Source organism: Heloderma suspectum, chromosome 7, assembly GCF_057233095.1.
Source record: "Heloderma suspectum isolate Gila_16-S chromosome 7, 16-S_ref, whole genome shotgun sequence".
Taxonomy (NCBI): Eukaryota; Metazoa; Chordata; class Lepidosauria; order Squamata; family Helodermatidae; genus Heloderma; species Heloderma suspectum.
In genome coordinates, this window is record NC_139464.1 from 31,981,899 (window position 1) to 31,999,201 (window position 17,303).

The 17,303-nt window shown below is 47.2% G+C and overlaps 1 protein-coding gene across 2 annotated transcripts in view; it reads right to left on the minus strand.

Moving 5' to 3' along the window:
* LOC146339484 (uncharacterized) overlaps window positions 1–17,303 on the minus strand; it is a 44,080-nt gene that overhangs the window by 24,843 nt on the left and 1,934 nt on the right. Inside the window, exons 2-10 of one of the 2 annotated variants that reach the window (XM_084809505.1) lie at window positions 16,652–17,091; window positions 12,472–12,595; window positions 11,962–12,076; window positions 10,806–10,980; window positions 7,262–7,373; window positions 4,920–5,026; window positions 2,750–2,876; window positions 1,733–1,853; window positions 1,370–1,455 (exon numbers count right to left, since the gene is read on the minus strand). In XM_084809505.1, the coding sequence (XP_084665631.1) occupies window positions 1,370–1,455; window positions 1,733–1,853; window positions 2,750–2,876; window positions 4,920–5,026; window positions 7,262–7,373; window positions 10,806–10,980; window positions 11,962–12,076; window positions 12,472–12,556 (928 nt within the window). In that variant the 5' untranslated portion in view covers window positions 12,557–12,595; window positions 16,652–17,091. Of the gene's footprint in view, window positions 1–1,369; window positions 1,456–1,732; window positions 1,854–2,749; window positions 2,877–4,919; window positions 5,027–7,261; window positions 7,374–10,805; window positions 10,981–11,961; window positions 12,289–12,471; window positions 12,596–16,651; window positions 17,092–17,303 lie in introns of those variants that run through there. The other variant, XM_084809504.1, reaches the window with a different exon arrangement.

Genomic DNA, 17,303 nt, shown 5'->3' on the forward strand with positions numbered 1-17,303 from the left:
AAAAAAAAAGTGGGTGGAACAATCTGATGCAGAGATCTACTCTTCTCTATGGCTGCATCTCTGCCTTCTGGGGTGTCCACTTACACATGGCCAAAAAAGAGGAAACGCATCCCCCAGAAAAGGACGAAAGAGGACACAGATCTGCATATGATCTGCACATGCTAATTTATAGGTATAGATGAAATTCAGAAAGAATTCCTGGAATTGAGGTAGAAATACAAATACATCTCACCACAGTGGGGAAGACTGAACAGATGATCTGTGTGCGTGCTCAGTCTGCTGTCCAGGTGTTGCTATCTGTGGATGGGCAACTTCAAGGCCCCTGCTGCTCTCCCTTCTGATGACTCTTTGGCCCTGTTCAGGCACACTGGGGGAGAGGGTGGTTAGGGTAACTGCGGCGGGGGGTGGGGTAGCGAAACCAGGATGTGCAGGCCTGCCAGGCAATCGTGGAACCACGCACCACTGCGTGGTTCCACTACCCCCCCCACCTGGCGATTGTTAGCGCGCATCCTGTCATCCTCCGCTGTGCGAATGGGCTCCCAGCAGCCACTCCAGCATCCACAATCGCTGAGTGACCATAGAGAAAGTCCATGGTGGCTAGAGCAACACCAGCAGTGGTGGACACTCTACTTGGCGGACTCTATTGTTGCAGCCTGGAAGTCCTCCAGAGCCCGTTTTAACCACCAGGGAGCTTGCCAGACAATACGGTAAGCCACCCTGGGGCCCTTTATCTCTGTTGCAGGGGGTGGTTAGCCAGGATGGTTTACTACCCACGAGGAATGTGGTATTTCTCACCTGACACGACACACTTAGTCACCGTGGTTAGCAAAAAATGCCTTACCATCATGGCTTAGCGTGACATCTCAAAAGGGCCTTTACCGTTAACCTGGATTTTGAATGGACAGCTCTTCAAATACAAGACTGTCCTCTGAAACAGAAGTAATCATTTCTGGATTAGGATGGATCAGCAGAGCTCCCTTCTGCAAATTCCACTGACCTGCCTCGTTTTGGAAACAAGTCCCACAAGCACACAGGCACAACGGGATACTACCCTCAGATGCCTCCTAAGCCAAAATGAAGAATGAGTCTTTGCGGGCCAACCAAGAAGTATCTGGCTTGCACTGTGTAGCATCATACAGTGCCTCTCCTGGAAAGAGACGGGTTCAAACCTCGGTCTTCCTTCCTGCCTGCCTGCCTGCCTGGTCTTTTTTTTTTTTATGAAAACAATTTGGGAAGGAGTTCAGGACAGAGTGCTTTTCAGATGACCAGACAGAAGGACTTGGGGGAAAAATGTGCAATTAGTTTTTGGGAGAGGGGTGGCGGGGGGAAAGACTTGAGATAAGAGGAGAGTATTTTGAGGAAAGGATACTGGATTTCAGTGACTCCCCACTGGATAACTCGTTCACCCTCTGCAGCAAGAAGGGTGTAAGCTCCTTTCCTGTGATCCCCTTTTCCCTGCAGTTGTAACAACAGGAGTAGTCTTGGATAAGAATAGGTAAGGTAATTACACACACACACATACACGACAGAAATCAATCATCTTTGCTATCTGTTGTAAAATAAAAAATACAAGTCACATCAGATAATTTTCTACCTAGTGGTGGCAGGCATATCGATACTACAAAACCAGCAAGATCGCAAAACAGCATTCTCTCTGCAGGTGTGTCCAAACTTCCCACCGTGGAGGTGTGGCCAGAGGTACGCTACTGGAGCAGACTGGAGTGATTCTTACCGTGCCTCCCTCAAAGCCAGCTGGATTGCTTCTTCAATGAGCTGTCCGGGAGCAGCTTGGTCCTGAGGGCAGGGCACCGCAATCAGCACTCCGCTGCCCAACCGCAAAGCCAAAGACCTGGCTGAGAAAGAAAAGCCGCAGCCATTTGGTGGCTGAGCAATGCAAATCAACAGACGAAATGACAAGGAAAGTGCTGGCCGCTTGATCTGCTAGCTTTTATTTTTGAAAAGGAAAATTAGGGGCAAACAGCCATTGTTGCTTCTTATCCCAGGAGCCCAGCCTTTCCCAATCTGATGCTCTCCAGACATGTTGGACTACAACTCCCAGCACCCCAGCCAGTATAGCTGATGGATGCTAGGAGTTGTAGTCCAACACATCTGGAGAGCACCAACTTAGGGAAGGCTGAAGTAGCCACTGGCATCACCTATTTTCACCAACATGGCAGGATTAATTAATTAATTATTGATTTGGTATATTTCTAATCTGCCCAAGATCTAATATTCTCTGGGTGGATTACAACCAGTTTAAAAACCTAACATGCCATTTTAAAACAGAAGTTAAAAATATAAAATATAATGCAAATATTTAAAAGAATAAAAGACAATACAATGCAAAACAATAAACTGCACAGGAATTGATAAAACAGTCATAATTACCTCAAAACTAGCTCTCTCAAATGCCTGGGGGAAAAGAAAGGTCTTTGCCTGGTTCTGAAAAGATAATAACATAAGTGCCAGGCAAAACTCTTCAGGGAGTTTATTTCAAAAGTGGGGTGACACCACTGAGAAGGCCCTCTCTCTTGATTCTAATTACCTCTTGTATTCTACCTTAATACTGTTAATGAACTGGAGAGCTTGAGGCTTTAGTCTTGCGTGCGTGTGTGTGTGAGAGAGAGAGAGAGAGAGAGAGAGAGAGAGAAGATTGCAGTCTTTGTCAGGAAAACTGAGATGCTCATTATGTTAAACCCCAGCTAGCATCCACTCATGCAACAAGTGCCTTCTTGTGTTGACAGCTCACCGATCAGCTGAGCAGCAGCATCCTCGTTCTGCACCCGATAAGGTGCCTGGAAGCCACTCCGACGGGAGAAGAAGGCTGGGAAGTCTCTTGATTCTCCAAAGGCAGCCACACAGACACCTTGAGTTTCCTGCAGAGGTCAGCAGGGAAGCCAACGTGAACAGATGCAAGGGCGAGCCATCTTTTCATGGCCAGGGACCCATCCCTGGCTACACCATATAAGAGCACAGGCAGCTGCCCTATGCTTAGTTGGACTGGGGGGCCCACCTGGCCCAGTTCTTCAATGGGCAGGTGCTTTTTCTAGCCTTGCTACCCGGAGATGTCAGGGATTGAACCTCAGACATTCAGCCTCCATAACACATGCTGTACCACTGAGCTGCAGCCTCTTTTCAAGCTGCCACACAAAGGCTTAAAGAGAGCCCATTTCCCCCCAGTTGCAAGGGCTTGATGGGATTTGATCCCACAACTTTTCACACCCAAAGAAAGAAACATACCTCTAGAGTACAGGTGGGGAAGCTTTTTCTCAGTCAAGGTCTGCATTACCAGGGTCAAAACCTGTCGGGCTCCACAATCCAATAGCGGCTGCAGCCAGCGCCGAAAGTGAGCAGGGTTTGCAAAGTAAGCTGAGGTCTGCATAAACTGAGCCCAAAATCTGCATGTGGCCCCTCAGCCGTAGGTTCCCCACCCCTGCCCTAGACTAACAAATCTTTTGGGCATGTGTGTTTTTTAAAATAGGGATTATAATACCTAAATATAGGCATTATAATCACCATAACACGCATTTTGAAGCTCTTTCAGCCTGAGCGCCAAATTTAGTTTCGGGGAAGCTCTCCATGGTCTCATTCCAGGGGTGGGCAGGTCCAAAGGCCAAAGAAGGCAGAGCCAAAAACACCAGTATATTTTAATTTAAAACCCTTACTGCCATGATCTAAACGTTAGAAGAGGCATTTCAACCTTTTAGAATGGGAAAAAACTGCGCAAAAGCTGGGAAACCACCAAACCATCAGCAGTCATGGGGAAAAAGCAGGAACCACCTGGTGACATAGGGGAGGGGCATGGCTATTTGGGGAACCCAGGTAGGCCGGATTTGGCCTACAGGCCTAAGGTTTGACACCCCTACCCTATAACATGCACGCCACTGCTCCGCTTCTGCCAGAAACACTGTGGGATTTCATTGCCCTGTTAAGTTGCCCCTTGACCAGCTTTAACCTACTCAGATTGTTTCCCCAATCTGGCTGTTTGTTCATTCTCATTATTCAGTAACAATACGGACAATGACATTAACGTATGGATATAAGCAAAGGCAGCGTCCTTGTTTTTCCCTGGGGGGTGGGGTAGCTGGGTCAGTGGTTGACAAGAAACTAGCTTTGTCTTTCTTCATTTACTGCCTGTGCATTGCATTTACTGAGGAGTAAATCAATGGAGTTATGTTACCAGAGACAAAGGAATAAGCGATTATGATCACTGGTCTACTGCCAATGATAACTGAAGGAAATGGATGGGGACACTGCTGGAATACACATCAACCCTAACGGGGATGGATTTTATATTATGTTTAAAGAATGTATATCCTTCTTGTCCATTAGAAAACCCACAACTGTCACCAATGGTATGGGAGGACCTTTGAGTTATTAGTGCCTCCTCATGAATAGGTTGCCAGGTTCCTGATGTACAGTGGCCTTGTGTCCTCTTTTACAAAGAACAGTCCTCTATTTGAAGAGCTGCCAGAGGACCATCAGTGATTTCAAGGCGCCCTCTGTCTGAAGGCCTGTCCTGTCTAATACTGGTTTAAAGATAAAGAACCAGAAGAACTGTTGCCCGTCAACAGTTAGCACCTGAACAGGGAGGCACCCTGGCTAAACTGCCACAATCTTCCACACTATGGTGAGAAGGACGTCATTTCTGTTTAAATAATTATTTAATTAATTTATAGATAATAATTACATTATATAATTATAATAATAATTTCTAAGCTTGCATTTATACATACAAATCAGCATATGCAAATTGCAGGCAAACTGCTGTCCCCTTTTGTCCTCGTGATGCGTTTCCTCTTTCTTGGCAATTCGTAAGCGGCTACCCTACATGACAGCTAATTCTAGCTGAGCTGAGACTACAGAATGGAAATAGGCTGCGTCACTCAGCCATCCGCTTTGCAGCTGTTGTTGCTTACCAGATATTCCAGGGTCCTGCCAATGTCGAGTATGGACTTGACGCCTGCAGAAACCACAGCAACCGGAGTGCGGCCCAACTCGGTCAGGTCTGCACTCACATCCAAAGCTGAAAAAGGACAGAATAATATATCACTGAATTTTGGAGGCCAGCCCAGTTACCCAAATTTCAGTGCTTCCAAATCAGGGAAGGGCAACCAGGGAGGGGAGTGGGGGGGGCAAGGGAGAAATCAAGCTTCTGTATTAAAGTAACTGTGGAGGCTGCCTTATACTGAGCCAGACAATTGGTCAATCTTGCCCAATCTTGTCCATGCTTAATGGGCCGTGGCTTTCCAGGGTCTGAGGGCCAAATTAGATCATGATCACATTTAGCATGCTGTGTTGCCCCTGCAGTGGGCGCTGAACTCTTAGAGGTGCCAAGATAGTGATAAATCAGATTCAAAGGTTTACTTACAAGGAGACTTTATTGGGTAACCTACAGCATACAGGCGTGCCCAATGGGTAGATCAGACAGCTTCTCTGAAACACGAGCCATTGGGTCAAATGGGTTTTATACCATACATGTCAGCAATGAGGCAGCACGACACTAGCAAGCGCCCCTAGCGTTCATTCCCAGCATAGGCCAGCAGTGTTCGGTTCTCAAGCACAGCCCCCTGTAAACAAACTTCGCTTCCCAGGCACATCAGTGATAAGACATTCTCCTCATTAGCAAGGAATGTTCTGAGAAGGCTGTTCTCGGCCTCTTGGCTCATCTGCACATGCGCAGGGGCTTACTAGCATGGGAATTGCACCAATAATGAACTTAAGCAAGCATTATGGATCTCTAGGCCCCTCTAACACTACAAATGACTTGGCTATGGTCCTGGGGCCAATACATGTGCCTTGGTTTTACTTTCAAAGCAACAGCGTGGATGGGGGTGAGGGATCAGAATTGGGACAGTGGCACACAGGGGGGAGTTTAACCCTTTCCCCTGCACCATGGTCCTGGTGAACATTCTCCCCTGATCTGTTGTGCCCTCTGGGAGGGAAACTGCCATTGAGCCAATGGCTACCAAAGTTATTAATTATCGAGGGTGGGTAGAATTTCCCAGGACCGGGCCTGTCATGCTGTAGGTGAAGCAACCTGCTTCAGGTAGCACCAGTGGAGGAGGGGTGTGTGACAGATAAAAGTATGAATAGATGTCTGCATGCTGCCGCAAAACATTTTGTTTTGAAGTATTGCCCAGGGCTGGCATCAAGGGTAGGCATGGTCGGGCACTTGCCAAGGGCCCACACCCCAGTAGGGGCCCACTGACAAGAGTCCCTTGGATTGCTCCTCCTCTTCACCACTGCAACCTGCTTGTTCACCTGCCTCTTGCTCTGGCTCAGACAACAACAGTAGTAAGAAAGAGGAGCAGCAGATGCTGCTGCCTACTTGCTGGCTGGCTCTCTTACCTGTCGAGCAAGTGTTAGCAAGGATGAGAATGAGGAGGAAGACGAGGAAGAGGAAGAGGAAGAGCAGCTGGTGACAATGGCAGTAAGAAGACAGACTTACTGAGGAAGGGGGCCCATTCAGGGGGTTTTGCCCAAGACCCATCAAAAACCTGGAGCTGGCACTGCCAGCATTACATTTTTCACCAGCACCATGGTGTGGGAGAAAGGGTTAACCTACACTCCCCAGCAGCTGCAGTCCTCATCCTTCCCCATGTCCCTCTTGCTCTGGCTGCTATTTTAATAGTAAAATCAAGATGTTTTACATCTAAGGCTCGGCATCTGTGGCCCTCCAAAGGTTGCCAGACTGAAACTCCCATCACCCCTGACTATGGGCCATGCTGGCTAATGCTGATGGAACCTGGAGTCCAGCATCTGGAGGGCCACAGGCTCCCCACCCCAGTTTTAAATGCATTCAGACTTTTAACATATCCTCTAGTCTGGCCCCTCACACAGAGGTTCCTTCCAGCACCTGTTACCTGAGTATCCCCAGCTGGAGGTGTCTGTGATGGTAGCTGGGGTCTTTTGCATGCAAAGCATATCTGCTGTCAGTGACCGATGTCCCCTCCCCAATGGTGAACTAAGAAAAGCCATATTATACGTCCTGTGCACGTTAAGAGCATTTGCATACATGCGCTCATCTTGCGTTGAGTTATCCCGCTAGACATGGAGAGCGGGGAAACACGTTGAAACAGTACAGACAAGAAATAACTGTGCCATGCCCCTAGGACTCTTCCATCTACAGGAGACAACAAAATGGTGGACTATGGTTATAGGCCTAGAAAAAAAAAAGAGCTCTGAAAAGACTAGGGGGAATACAGCAGGATGTGGGAATTCAGTCCTTGATTCAGAATTAATGTGATTCTCCTCTTACTCTTCTCCCCTCCACGGTGGACTCCTCCAATTCCTCCTGTCACAAACACGGGGATCCTTGCTTTGTGTGCCACAATCATGGTTCCTGCCACAGTCGTACCGCCGGACAAGCCCTGTCATGGAACAACCAGTCATAATCCAGATTGCATATTTTCCAAGGAAACCATTAGCTATGGGTGATCAGTGCCCTTTTTTAACCTTCTGCCACTGGGCAAAGACTTAATTTTTTTCTATGAGTTTCTTAATTTACAGCTCTTCTTAATACGTTTTTATGCAGCCACTGATGGGGTTTTTCCAGACAGAGGAATCAAAAGCGTAGCTATTCCATCCTTCCTTTCTCAATGGATTTTTTTATGGTAAGAAAAAAGGCTGAAAAAGTGGTGGGAAAATGTGGGAGGGTTACAAATGGAAGACGATGCCATTTGGACTCCCTAAAATTCTGTGAATGAGGCAGGGCAATTGCACAATAAAGGCCTGGTCGAGACGCACCCTTGGTGTTTTCTGATTTTATTCGCTCTTTTTTATTATATGTTATTAACTTTTATAAATTGTTCAATGTATTTTCTTATGATCAATGTTAGCCACCCTGAGTGCTTTGTACAGAAAGATGGGATATAAATTGAAATAATAAACAAACATTGTATGGGGAAAAGGAGTTAGGGCACGATGCCCCTTAATGTTAGGAGACCCACAGTTTCTCATTTGGCTCCAGACATAACCCTCATCCCAAGGACCCTTATGGGGGGTGTCCTTGGCCGCTTTCTCCTCAGTCAACACAGGCAAAAGGCTCCTTAACCTAATCGTGGAATGCGTCCAAAGCAGGACAACCAGGATTGGAGGGGCTCTAAAAACAAAGTCCTATCAGGACCAGTTGACAGAGCTGGGTATGTTTAAGCCTGGTGGCAGGGCCAGCGTGAAGGGTCAGCATGGTTGGGCACCTGCTGAGGGTCAAAACCCTAGCAGGGGGCCCTGACAAGTGCCCCTGCATCCTGCTGTTCACTTGCCTCTGGCCCAGGCAATAGTGGTGGTGTGAAGGAGGAGCAGTAGATGCCATGGCCTACCTGCTCCCTGGCTCTCTGCCTATCAAGCAAGTGGAGGCAATGATGAGAAAGAGGAGGAGGAGCAAGAGCAGCTAGTGACCATGGTGGTGAGAAGGTAGGCTCACTGTGGGAGGGGGCCCATTGAGAGGGTCTTGCCCAAGGACCCTCAAAAAGCTGGTGCTGGCACTGCCTGGAGAAGAGAAGATGAAGGGGAGACATGATAGTGGTCTCAAATACCTCAAGGGCTGTCACGCAGAAGGTGGAGCAGACATGGTCTCTGTTGCTCCAGAGGGCAGGACTAGAACAAATGACTGGAAATGGCAAGGAAGCAGATTTCGCCAAAACATCAGGAGAAGCTTCCTAATGGTAAGAGGTGTTCCACCATGGAACAGACCGCCATGGGAGCTGGAGGGCTCTCCTCCACTGGAGAGATCCAAGCAGAGGTTGGACACCCATCTGTCAGGGATGCTGTGGTTGCATCTTGTATTGGAGATCCTGCCTTGAGCTGGGGGGCAGGGGACGGGACTAGATGACCCTCAAGTCCCCTTCCAACTCTGTAATTCTATGCAGAGCAGCAGTGACTTTGTCGGACTTCTGCGCCTCTGCTGCTAACTTCCACGCACGAGCAAGGCAGCTGAAGTGTAGATCCGCTGCTGCTCTGCATACTCACATGAAAAGAGCCAAACAGCCCTTTGCTTGGATGGGTACAAGTCTGCGACGCACACAGCCAATGTTGCTGGCCCCTTGGTCCTTGCTCTTTTCAAAACACGGCCTTCATTAAAAACTAGTGGCTGAGCAGGAGCCTTGGATTCTATGGATTTTCCCTAGAAAATAAGGGCACTTTCTGGACAGGCTATGTTGGGTGCAGGAAATAGGGCTTTGCAGCAGCAGTCTAGATTACTCTAATCATCTAGGATTCTGGGGCCTGGAATGAGTCTCCACTGGAAGAAGTATTTCCTGCATTTGCTGCGTTGCTCAGCACCACTTCATCCTCAATCAACTGGTTTGTAAAGGAACACTTAATTACAGAGCTAGCCCTATCACTAGGCAGAATTTGTCAAGGAACAGAGTTTGTAAAGGATCACTTATTTACAGGGCTGGCCCTACCGCAGTAATTGCCTCAGGTGGCAAATGCTGGGAGGTGACAGCAAGGTGTCAGATGAGAGAGCTGTGGGCCAAGCGGCCTGCCTTACACCCACTAAGCTATCCTGTTGCCTTCAGATGCAGTGGAGGACGCTGTCCCATTGCCAGCTTCGAACAAAGATTCCACAGCCAGTACAGTTAGGTACATGGCATGAGAAGGGGCAGGCATCTTGTTCTTTGCCTCAGGTGGCAAAATGTCTTGAGCCAGCCCTGCTTATTTTTTTTACAAAAATGCCAGAAAAATCCATGCTCCTCCCTCCAGAGGAAACTGTCTGGAGAAATGCCACTAAGGGTGCAATCCTATGCATATTTAGACAGAAAAAAAAGTCCTACAACCCCCAGCATCCCCCAGCCAGCAAAAATGAAGGGGTGTGTGTGTGTGTGTGTGTGTGTGTACAAACCCCAAAGAGCAGCAGTACATAGCATAATACCCAGTGTCTTAGGATCAGCTGGTGGGTATAGGATAGTGAGCTGGCAAAGGAGAGTGTAGTGGTTAGCATGCTGGACTTTGGCTGGCTGGGCAGACCTGAGATTGCATGAGAAAGGGAAATAGAGGGACACAACATGTCCCCAAACAGCATAAAACCACCAGCTAAAATTTTCCCAGGAGTTTCTTTTGCCAGTAGCAGGGAGAATCCCTTGCTCTAAAAGTCAACAAACCAGTTTTAGCAGCTTTCATCTCCCCCAAGAGCAGGTTTTTTTTGTAAATCTAATGGGTCTTAATTGCCCATTGAATACCAAGCCACCCCAAAATACTTCACATTGCATCGGGGATAGCTCACAACAATATATTGGGTGTTTCTACACAAGGCTTTTATACTGTATCTTTACTGAAGCTTCTGCAGGATTAAGATCGGCTCCTTTACACATGTTTTTTTCCAGGTGGGTTCTTTCTTTGCCTTTCTATATGTTTCATTATACAACCACTAGATGGTGCTGTGGTATAGCAGAATTGCACTATTACACAAGACTCTCATTCTGCCATTTCTAAACAGTACCAGATTTTAGGGGAAAAAGCCATAATAATGGTTGCAAAGCACAAGAGAGGCCCTGGAGGATGATGACATCATGTACAGGGCCCACAAAGTACTGTGAGCAAGCAATCACAAGTCCACAATAAAAGCCTTGTGTAGAAAGGCTCGTTGTTGCTGGGAAAAGCCATTTCTCCCCCAGCCACTGCGAGGACTGCAGCTAAGCTTGGAGGGGAGAGTGAAGGGATGGCAGATGATGTCATCATCCCGGCTAATCAAAAAGTCTCAGCATATAGACCCTGCAACACCTGGATCCACTACACCACTAAGGTTACACCTTATACAGATCAGGCCTGGACAAACAAGAACAACAGGGAGTTCTGTCCAATACCTGGCTGAGAACATAGAGAAAGTCTCTCCGAGAAACCTTCATGACATTTTTGCTCTTTGCCAGAACCTCCAGGTCTTCATCCTGGAGGCCCACGTGGATGCAACCATTTAAAACGCCAATTGTTGCTGGCACTGACCCATTTGTCCTTACGATTTCTTCCACTTCTCTGGCCATGCTGCACCATAAAACATAGGAAGCGACCGGTTACATTTCACTAAATGTCTTACCTAGTACTACCATTCCCTGACAATGCTTACATAGGCAAGATAACCACCACCACCACCACCCCACACACAGAAGTTATCAGCAAGCTTGTGGAAAACACCAAAGTCTGAAGTGCCAAAAAAGAAATGGGAGGGGGGAGAACTAAAAGGTGGGGGAAACTTCCGAAACAGCCCAGCGAGGATTGTGCATGCGTGGTGGCCACAGAATGCAGACAGACTGTTGGGGCAGGGGGTAAACAGAACAAAGGGAGGGGAGGGACGATGGAAAGGAGTGGCTGGAATCCTGAACAGCTCAACATTTTGTCACAGCCTCCCCCTTTTTTTTTTTAATGAGCAAGGTTTTGAGGCTGACTTGCAGAACACAGTGCTCCAGAAAGAGAGAACTGATCTGCACAGGCCTAATCCAGACCTACCTCTGGACAACCTCAAATATATTCTCTAATACAGCAAATGCCATTTTTACGTATTCTGAGTGACAATCTGCACAGAGAATTCCTCTGGTGTAAACTTCCTGAGATGGTACCTCTATGGATTGAAAGTCAGGGGATCATACCTTTGAATGCTGCCCCCATGTCAAAAATCCTTACATTGAGAAAAGTAGCATGTCAGGGAGAAGGATACTTTCCCTGACATGCTAGTTTTCTAACTGTGTGACATTTTTTTTGACACAGGGGAGCATTCAAAGCTTTCCTGGATGCACATCCATCAGTTGTTGACTGCAGTGCCAGGCAATAGCTTGGACTCTTGAAGGAGCCGTCACAGCTCAAATGCCATCAGACAGAGTTGTGATTTCACCTGATGACCTCAGAAAAAGGCAGTTCACAAGTTTAGTTCAATGACAAATCATCAAGCAACAAGATGTACATGCATGTGTGAATAAGTCCCTAGTCCAGCCCAGCTTGCAACTTCTGCTGCCCCAGAAAACTGCCAACCTCAGATTCTGGGGATACGGCATGCCGTGTGTGATGATGGTACTCTCCAAGGCAACAACAGGCCTCCCACCCTCCAGAGCTTCCTTTACACATGGATGAACACTGAAGTCACCACCTAGGAGGGAACACAAAACATTATTTATACTGAAGGAAAATTGTGACTGTCCTGTGTCCATGATGAGAATTCCCACTGACAAGAGCCCCCTGGACTCGCTCCTCCTCTTCACCATTGCTGCCTGTTGTTTCATTCTGGCCCAGACACCAGTGGTTGCAAGAAGAAGGAGCAGATGCCATGGCCTCCTTGTGCACTGCCTCTCTGCCTGCCAAGCAAGCACGTGGTAGCAGTGATGAAAAAGAGGGTGAGGAGTAATAGCAGCTCGTAACAATGGCAGTAGGAAGTTAGACTCACTGAGGGGCTTGCCCAAGACCCCCCAGAAACCTGGAGATGGCACTGCATTTGGCCATCCTGGGCATAAGCAAAAGGGAGCAGTCTCCTCAAGGAACACTCACTGTGCACAGATCTTCTTATACGGATTATATGATGACCTATGGCAGCACTGTGACCTCCAAAGGTAAAGACAGGCTTCCCAATCATTCTTTGAGGGAACAGATGGACAATTCATGAGGAGCTAGGCTGTAAAAAATGAAAGCAGCAGCTCAGAAAGGAGCAAACGTTTCACCATTTCCCAAAATTGCTTGTTAAAAGACTGCAAGCTGACCCGTTACAGTACCAGTATCAGCAGCAGCAGCAGCACCATCGGCATTTGCATGTCTCGTGTGGCGCAGAGTGGTAGGCAGCAGTATTGCAACCGAAACTCTCCCCACGACCTGAGTTCGATCCCAGCGGAAGCTGGGTCCCAGGTAGCCGGCTCAGGTCAACTCAGCCTTCCATGCTTCCGAGGTCAGTAAAATGAGTGCCCAGCTTGCTGGGGGAAAGGTAGTCACGACTGGGGAAGGCAATGGCAAACCACCCCACTACAGTCTGTATTGAAAATGCCAGCACAAGCAGCATCCCTCTAGGAGTCAGTAATGACTCGGTGCTTGCACAGGAGGAACCTTTCCTCCCCCCCACCCCATTCAGTGCCTGTCACTGCTTCCATTTCTTCCCCTTCTATATGCCAGGAAGTGATGGGGCCAGATGCCATGATCTTAGTTTTTTTTAATATTGAGTTTCAAACCAGCTTTTGCACTCTCCACTTTCACCCTCAACAAGAGGCTCTTTAGATCCTCTTCGCTTTCTGCCATTAGGGTGGTATCGTCTGCGTATCTGAGGTTATTGATAATTCTCCTGGCAATCTTAATTCCGACCTGTGATTCATCCAACCCGGCATTTCTCAGGATGTACTCTGCATATAAATTAAATAAGCAGGGTGACAATATACAGCTTTGTCGTACTCCTGTCCCAGTTTTGAACCAATCGGTTGTTCCATGTCCGGTTCTTACTGTTGCTTCTTGTCCCTTGTAGAGGTTTCTCAGGAGACAGGTAAGGTGGTCTGGTACCCCCATCTCTTTCAGAATTTGCCACAGTTTGTTGTGATCCACACAATCAAAGGCTTTAGCGTAGTCAATGAAGCAGAAATAGACGTTTTTCTGGAATTCTCTTGCTTTCTCCATGATCCAGCGAACGTTGGCGATTTGATCTCTAGTTCCTCTGCCTCTTCGAAACCCAGCTTGTACTTCTGGTAGTTCTCTGTTCACATGCTGCTGAAGCCTAGCTTGTAGGATTTTGAGCATCACCTTGCTGGCATATGAAATGAGCGCAATTGTACGGTAGTGTGAACACTCTTTGGCGTTGCCCTTCTTTGGAATTGGAAGGTAAACTGACCTTTTCCAGTCTTGTGGCCACTGTTGAGTGTTCCAAATGTGTTGGCATATTGAGTGCAGCACTTTAACAGCATCATCTTTTAGGATTTTAAATAGCTCAGCTGGAAGACTGTCATCTCCGCTAGCTTTGTTGTTACTAATGCTTCCTAAGGCCCACTTGACTTCACTCTCGAGGATGTCCGGCTCAAGTTCAGTGACCGCACTATCATGGCTATCAGGGAAATTAAGGTCTTTCCTGTATAGTTCTTCTGTGTATTCTTTCCACCTCTTCTTAATCTCATCTGCTTCTGTTAGGTCCCCACCTTCTTTGTCCTTTATCATGCCCGTCTTTGCACAAAATGTTCCCTTGAGATCTCCGATTTTCTTGAAGAGATCTCTAGTCTTTCCCATTCTATTGTTTTCCTCAATTTCTTTGCATTGTTCATTTAAGAAGGCCTTCCTGTCTCTCCTTGCTATTCTCTGGAACTCTGCATTCAGTTGAATATATCTTCCCCTTTCTCCCTTGCTTTTCGCTTCCCTTCTTTCCTCAGCTACTTGTAAAGCCTCATCAGACAGCCACTTTGCTTTCTTTTCCATTTCCTACGTAAGTAAAGACTTACGTAGCCTATCACGTCTTGGGTTTTTAAAAAAAAAACGTGTATGCAAATAGCGGCGGCTACAGCGGCCGCCATTTGTGTTCCTTATTTTTCACCGGCTTAGTCTATGTCAATATTTATGTAGACTAAGATGAAGAAAAGAAAGGGGAACGCAAATAGCGCCCACTACGCTATTTGCGTTCCCCTTTCTTTTCTTCGTCTTAGTCTACGTAAATATTGACGTAGACTAAAACGGCGAAAAATAAGGAACGTAAATGGTGGCGGCCATAGCCGCCGCCATTTGTGTACGCGGTTTGTTGTTGTTGTTGTTACCCAGAGCCCTCCACGACTGGAAATCTGGCTGCGGACGGCCCTGGCCAGCTGCTCTGCGGAGCTGCCGCAGTGCACAGCCAGCCGTCGAGGATTCCGGGGGGGAGGACCGGATCGCCTCCCCCCACATCAAGGATTCCGGGGGGAAGGACGGAACGCCTCCCCCCCACCATGAACAGAACGCGAAAAGGTATGTCACTTCCGTACATCCCTACCGATCAACCTCAGCTTCTTCGGCCTCAGTGGTTGGGCCATAGACTTGAATTACTGTGATGTTGAATGGTTTGCCTTGGATTCGTCCTGAGATCATTCTGTCGTTTTTGGGATTGTACCCCAGTACTGCTTTTCCCACTCTTTTGTTGATTATGACTGCTACTCCATTTCTTCTAAAGGATTCTTGCCCACAGTAGTAGATATAATGTTCACCTGAATTAAATTCGCCCATGCTTGTCCATTTTAGTTCGCTGATTCCCAAGATGTCGATGTTCAATCTTGCCATCTCATGTTTGACCACCTCCAGCTTACCTTGATTCATTGATCTGACATTCCAGGTTCCTAAACAATATTGTTCTTTACAGCATCGGACTTTCTTTTCACCACCAGACACATCCACAGCTGAGTGTCCTTTCGGCTTTGGCCCAGCTGCTTCACTCTTTCTGGCGCTACTTGGAAATTCCCTCTGCTCTTCCCCAGAAGTATATTGGACACCTTCCAACCTGAGGGGCTCATCTTCCGGCGTCTTATCTTTTAGCCTTGTGAATAACCTTGTTCTAGACCAGCCAGATAGACTCCTTCTACACTTTAGCATTCCTGGGTGGTATAGAGGTTCACTACTGCCTAACTACATGTTCAGGACTGGTTTCAAGAGTAGGCATGGTTGGGAACCTGCTGAGGGCCTGTACCCCAGCAGGGACCCACTGACAAGAGCCTCCTGGACTTGCTCCTCCTTTTCACCATTGCAACCTGCTTGTTCACCTGCCTCTCGCTCTGGCCCAGACTCTGGTGGTGGTGGTAAAGAAGAGCAGGAGATGCTACGACCTACTTGCTCACAGGCTCTCTCCCTGTCAAGCAAGCAAACGGTAGCAATGACGAGAAAGGTGATGAGGTGCAATAGCTGCTAATAATAATGGCAGTGAGAAAGTAGACTCACTGAAGGAAAGGGCCCATTGAGGGTCACTTGCCCAAGGGCCCTCAAAACCTGGATTCAGCACTGTACATGTTACATTAATGACATGATTACCAATCATGTTGTAGGTTTTAAAAAATTAAATACCCGGGGATGCGGGGGGGGGGGGGCGGAGAGAGAAGGAATGCTTTTTTTTCTGCAATGCAGTATGCAGGGGGTTTAACTCTTTGAAATCAGTGAAATCCCTTCCCTCTCCCTGGCATAATTAGCACTGGGGGGGGGGGGAGAAAGCTCACACAAGCAAAAGGAGAGAGAGAACCTAGCAAAAGCCAAGCCATGAAAAAAGACCAATAAGGAAACTTAACCAAATTCATATTCACATTCACATCCATGGTGACAAAAGGTGTGTATCATGTAAAGGCCAAACTAACTACAACAGAGTTGTTTGTAAATTAATTAATTCTAACTAGAATATTAAATATCATTGAAGCACATCCTAATCCAAAAAGGAAGAAAGTAATCTTACAAACCAAGAGATAACAAAATGCCACCTACTAATGGGCCAGCACCCTTAGAAATACGTTCAAGAAGAGTAGCCATTTGAGATCCCATTCACACTGTGCCCATGCTTTCTTTATGAGTTAAGCAAAATTCATCAATGGTTTGCATTTGTTTAGCCTGGCCACCCACCTCAGCAAACCCTGTACTCTTAATGAACGTTCTCCTTTTCATTACAACTAATTTTTGATGGCTTCCCACCCACTCAGCAATCTAACATTTAAGTAGAATTGGCCTTTGATGACAGAAGAAGGTGGCAATGTGGCCACTTCCTTACCTCTGTGCGTGTTTCTTTTTGACCATGTGCTGGCTGAACGTTTCATATGACCAGCAGTGGAGAAAGGGGGGGAGGAATTGCAACAGACCGATCTTGGCTCCAGCTGTCCTGCATTCCAGCCACAGACTGTGCTGAGCAAGTCCATTTATCATTAACAGAATAAAGCAGCTGGCTCTCTGGAACCGCTCTCTGCCTTGGGGAAAGGGGGAGGCAGTTATGTCAAATTTGAGAAAACATCTGTGATTTCTTTGGCTTTCTTGGGCCTTTCCATTTTCAGCATCATGTATCTATATAGTTCTTTTGAGAAGTCAAAGCCAGCTTTTGGATAACCGTCTATGGTACTTGAGAGAAATGATTGCAGTATTGAAGGAAAGCACAAAACACGTGGTATCACAGAAAAACAGTGGATTTGCTGATTTACCATCTGAAAGCAGCTCAACCTGGCAAAAGAAACAAAAAAGAACATATGAAGAGCCATGCTGGATCAGACCAGAGGTCCATTTAGTCCAGCATTCTGTTCACATAGTGGCCAACCAGCTCCCATGGGAAACCCACAAGCAAGACATGAGTGCAACAGCATCCTCCCACTCATGTTCCCCAGCAACTGGTCTACATAGGCATGCTGCCTCTCATACCGGAGGTAACATATAGC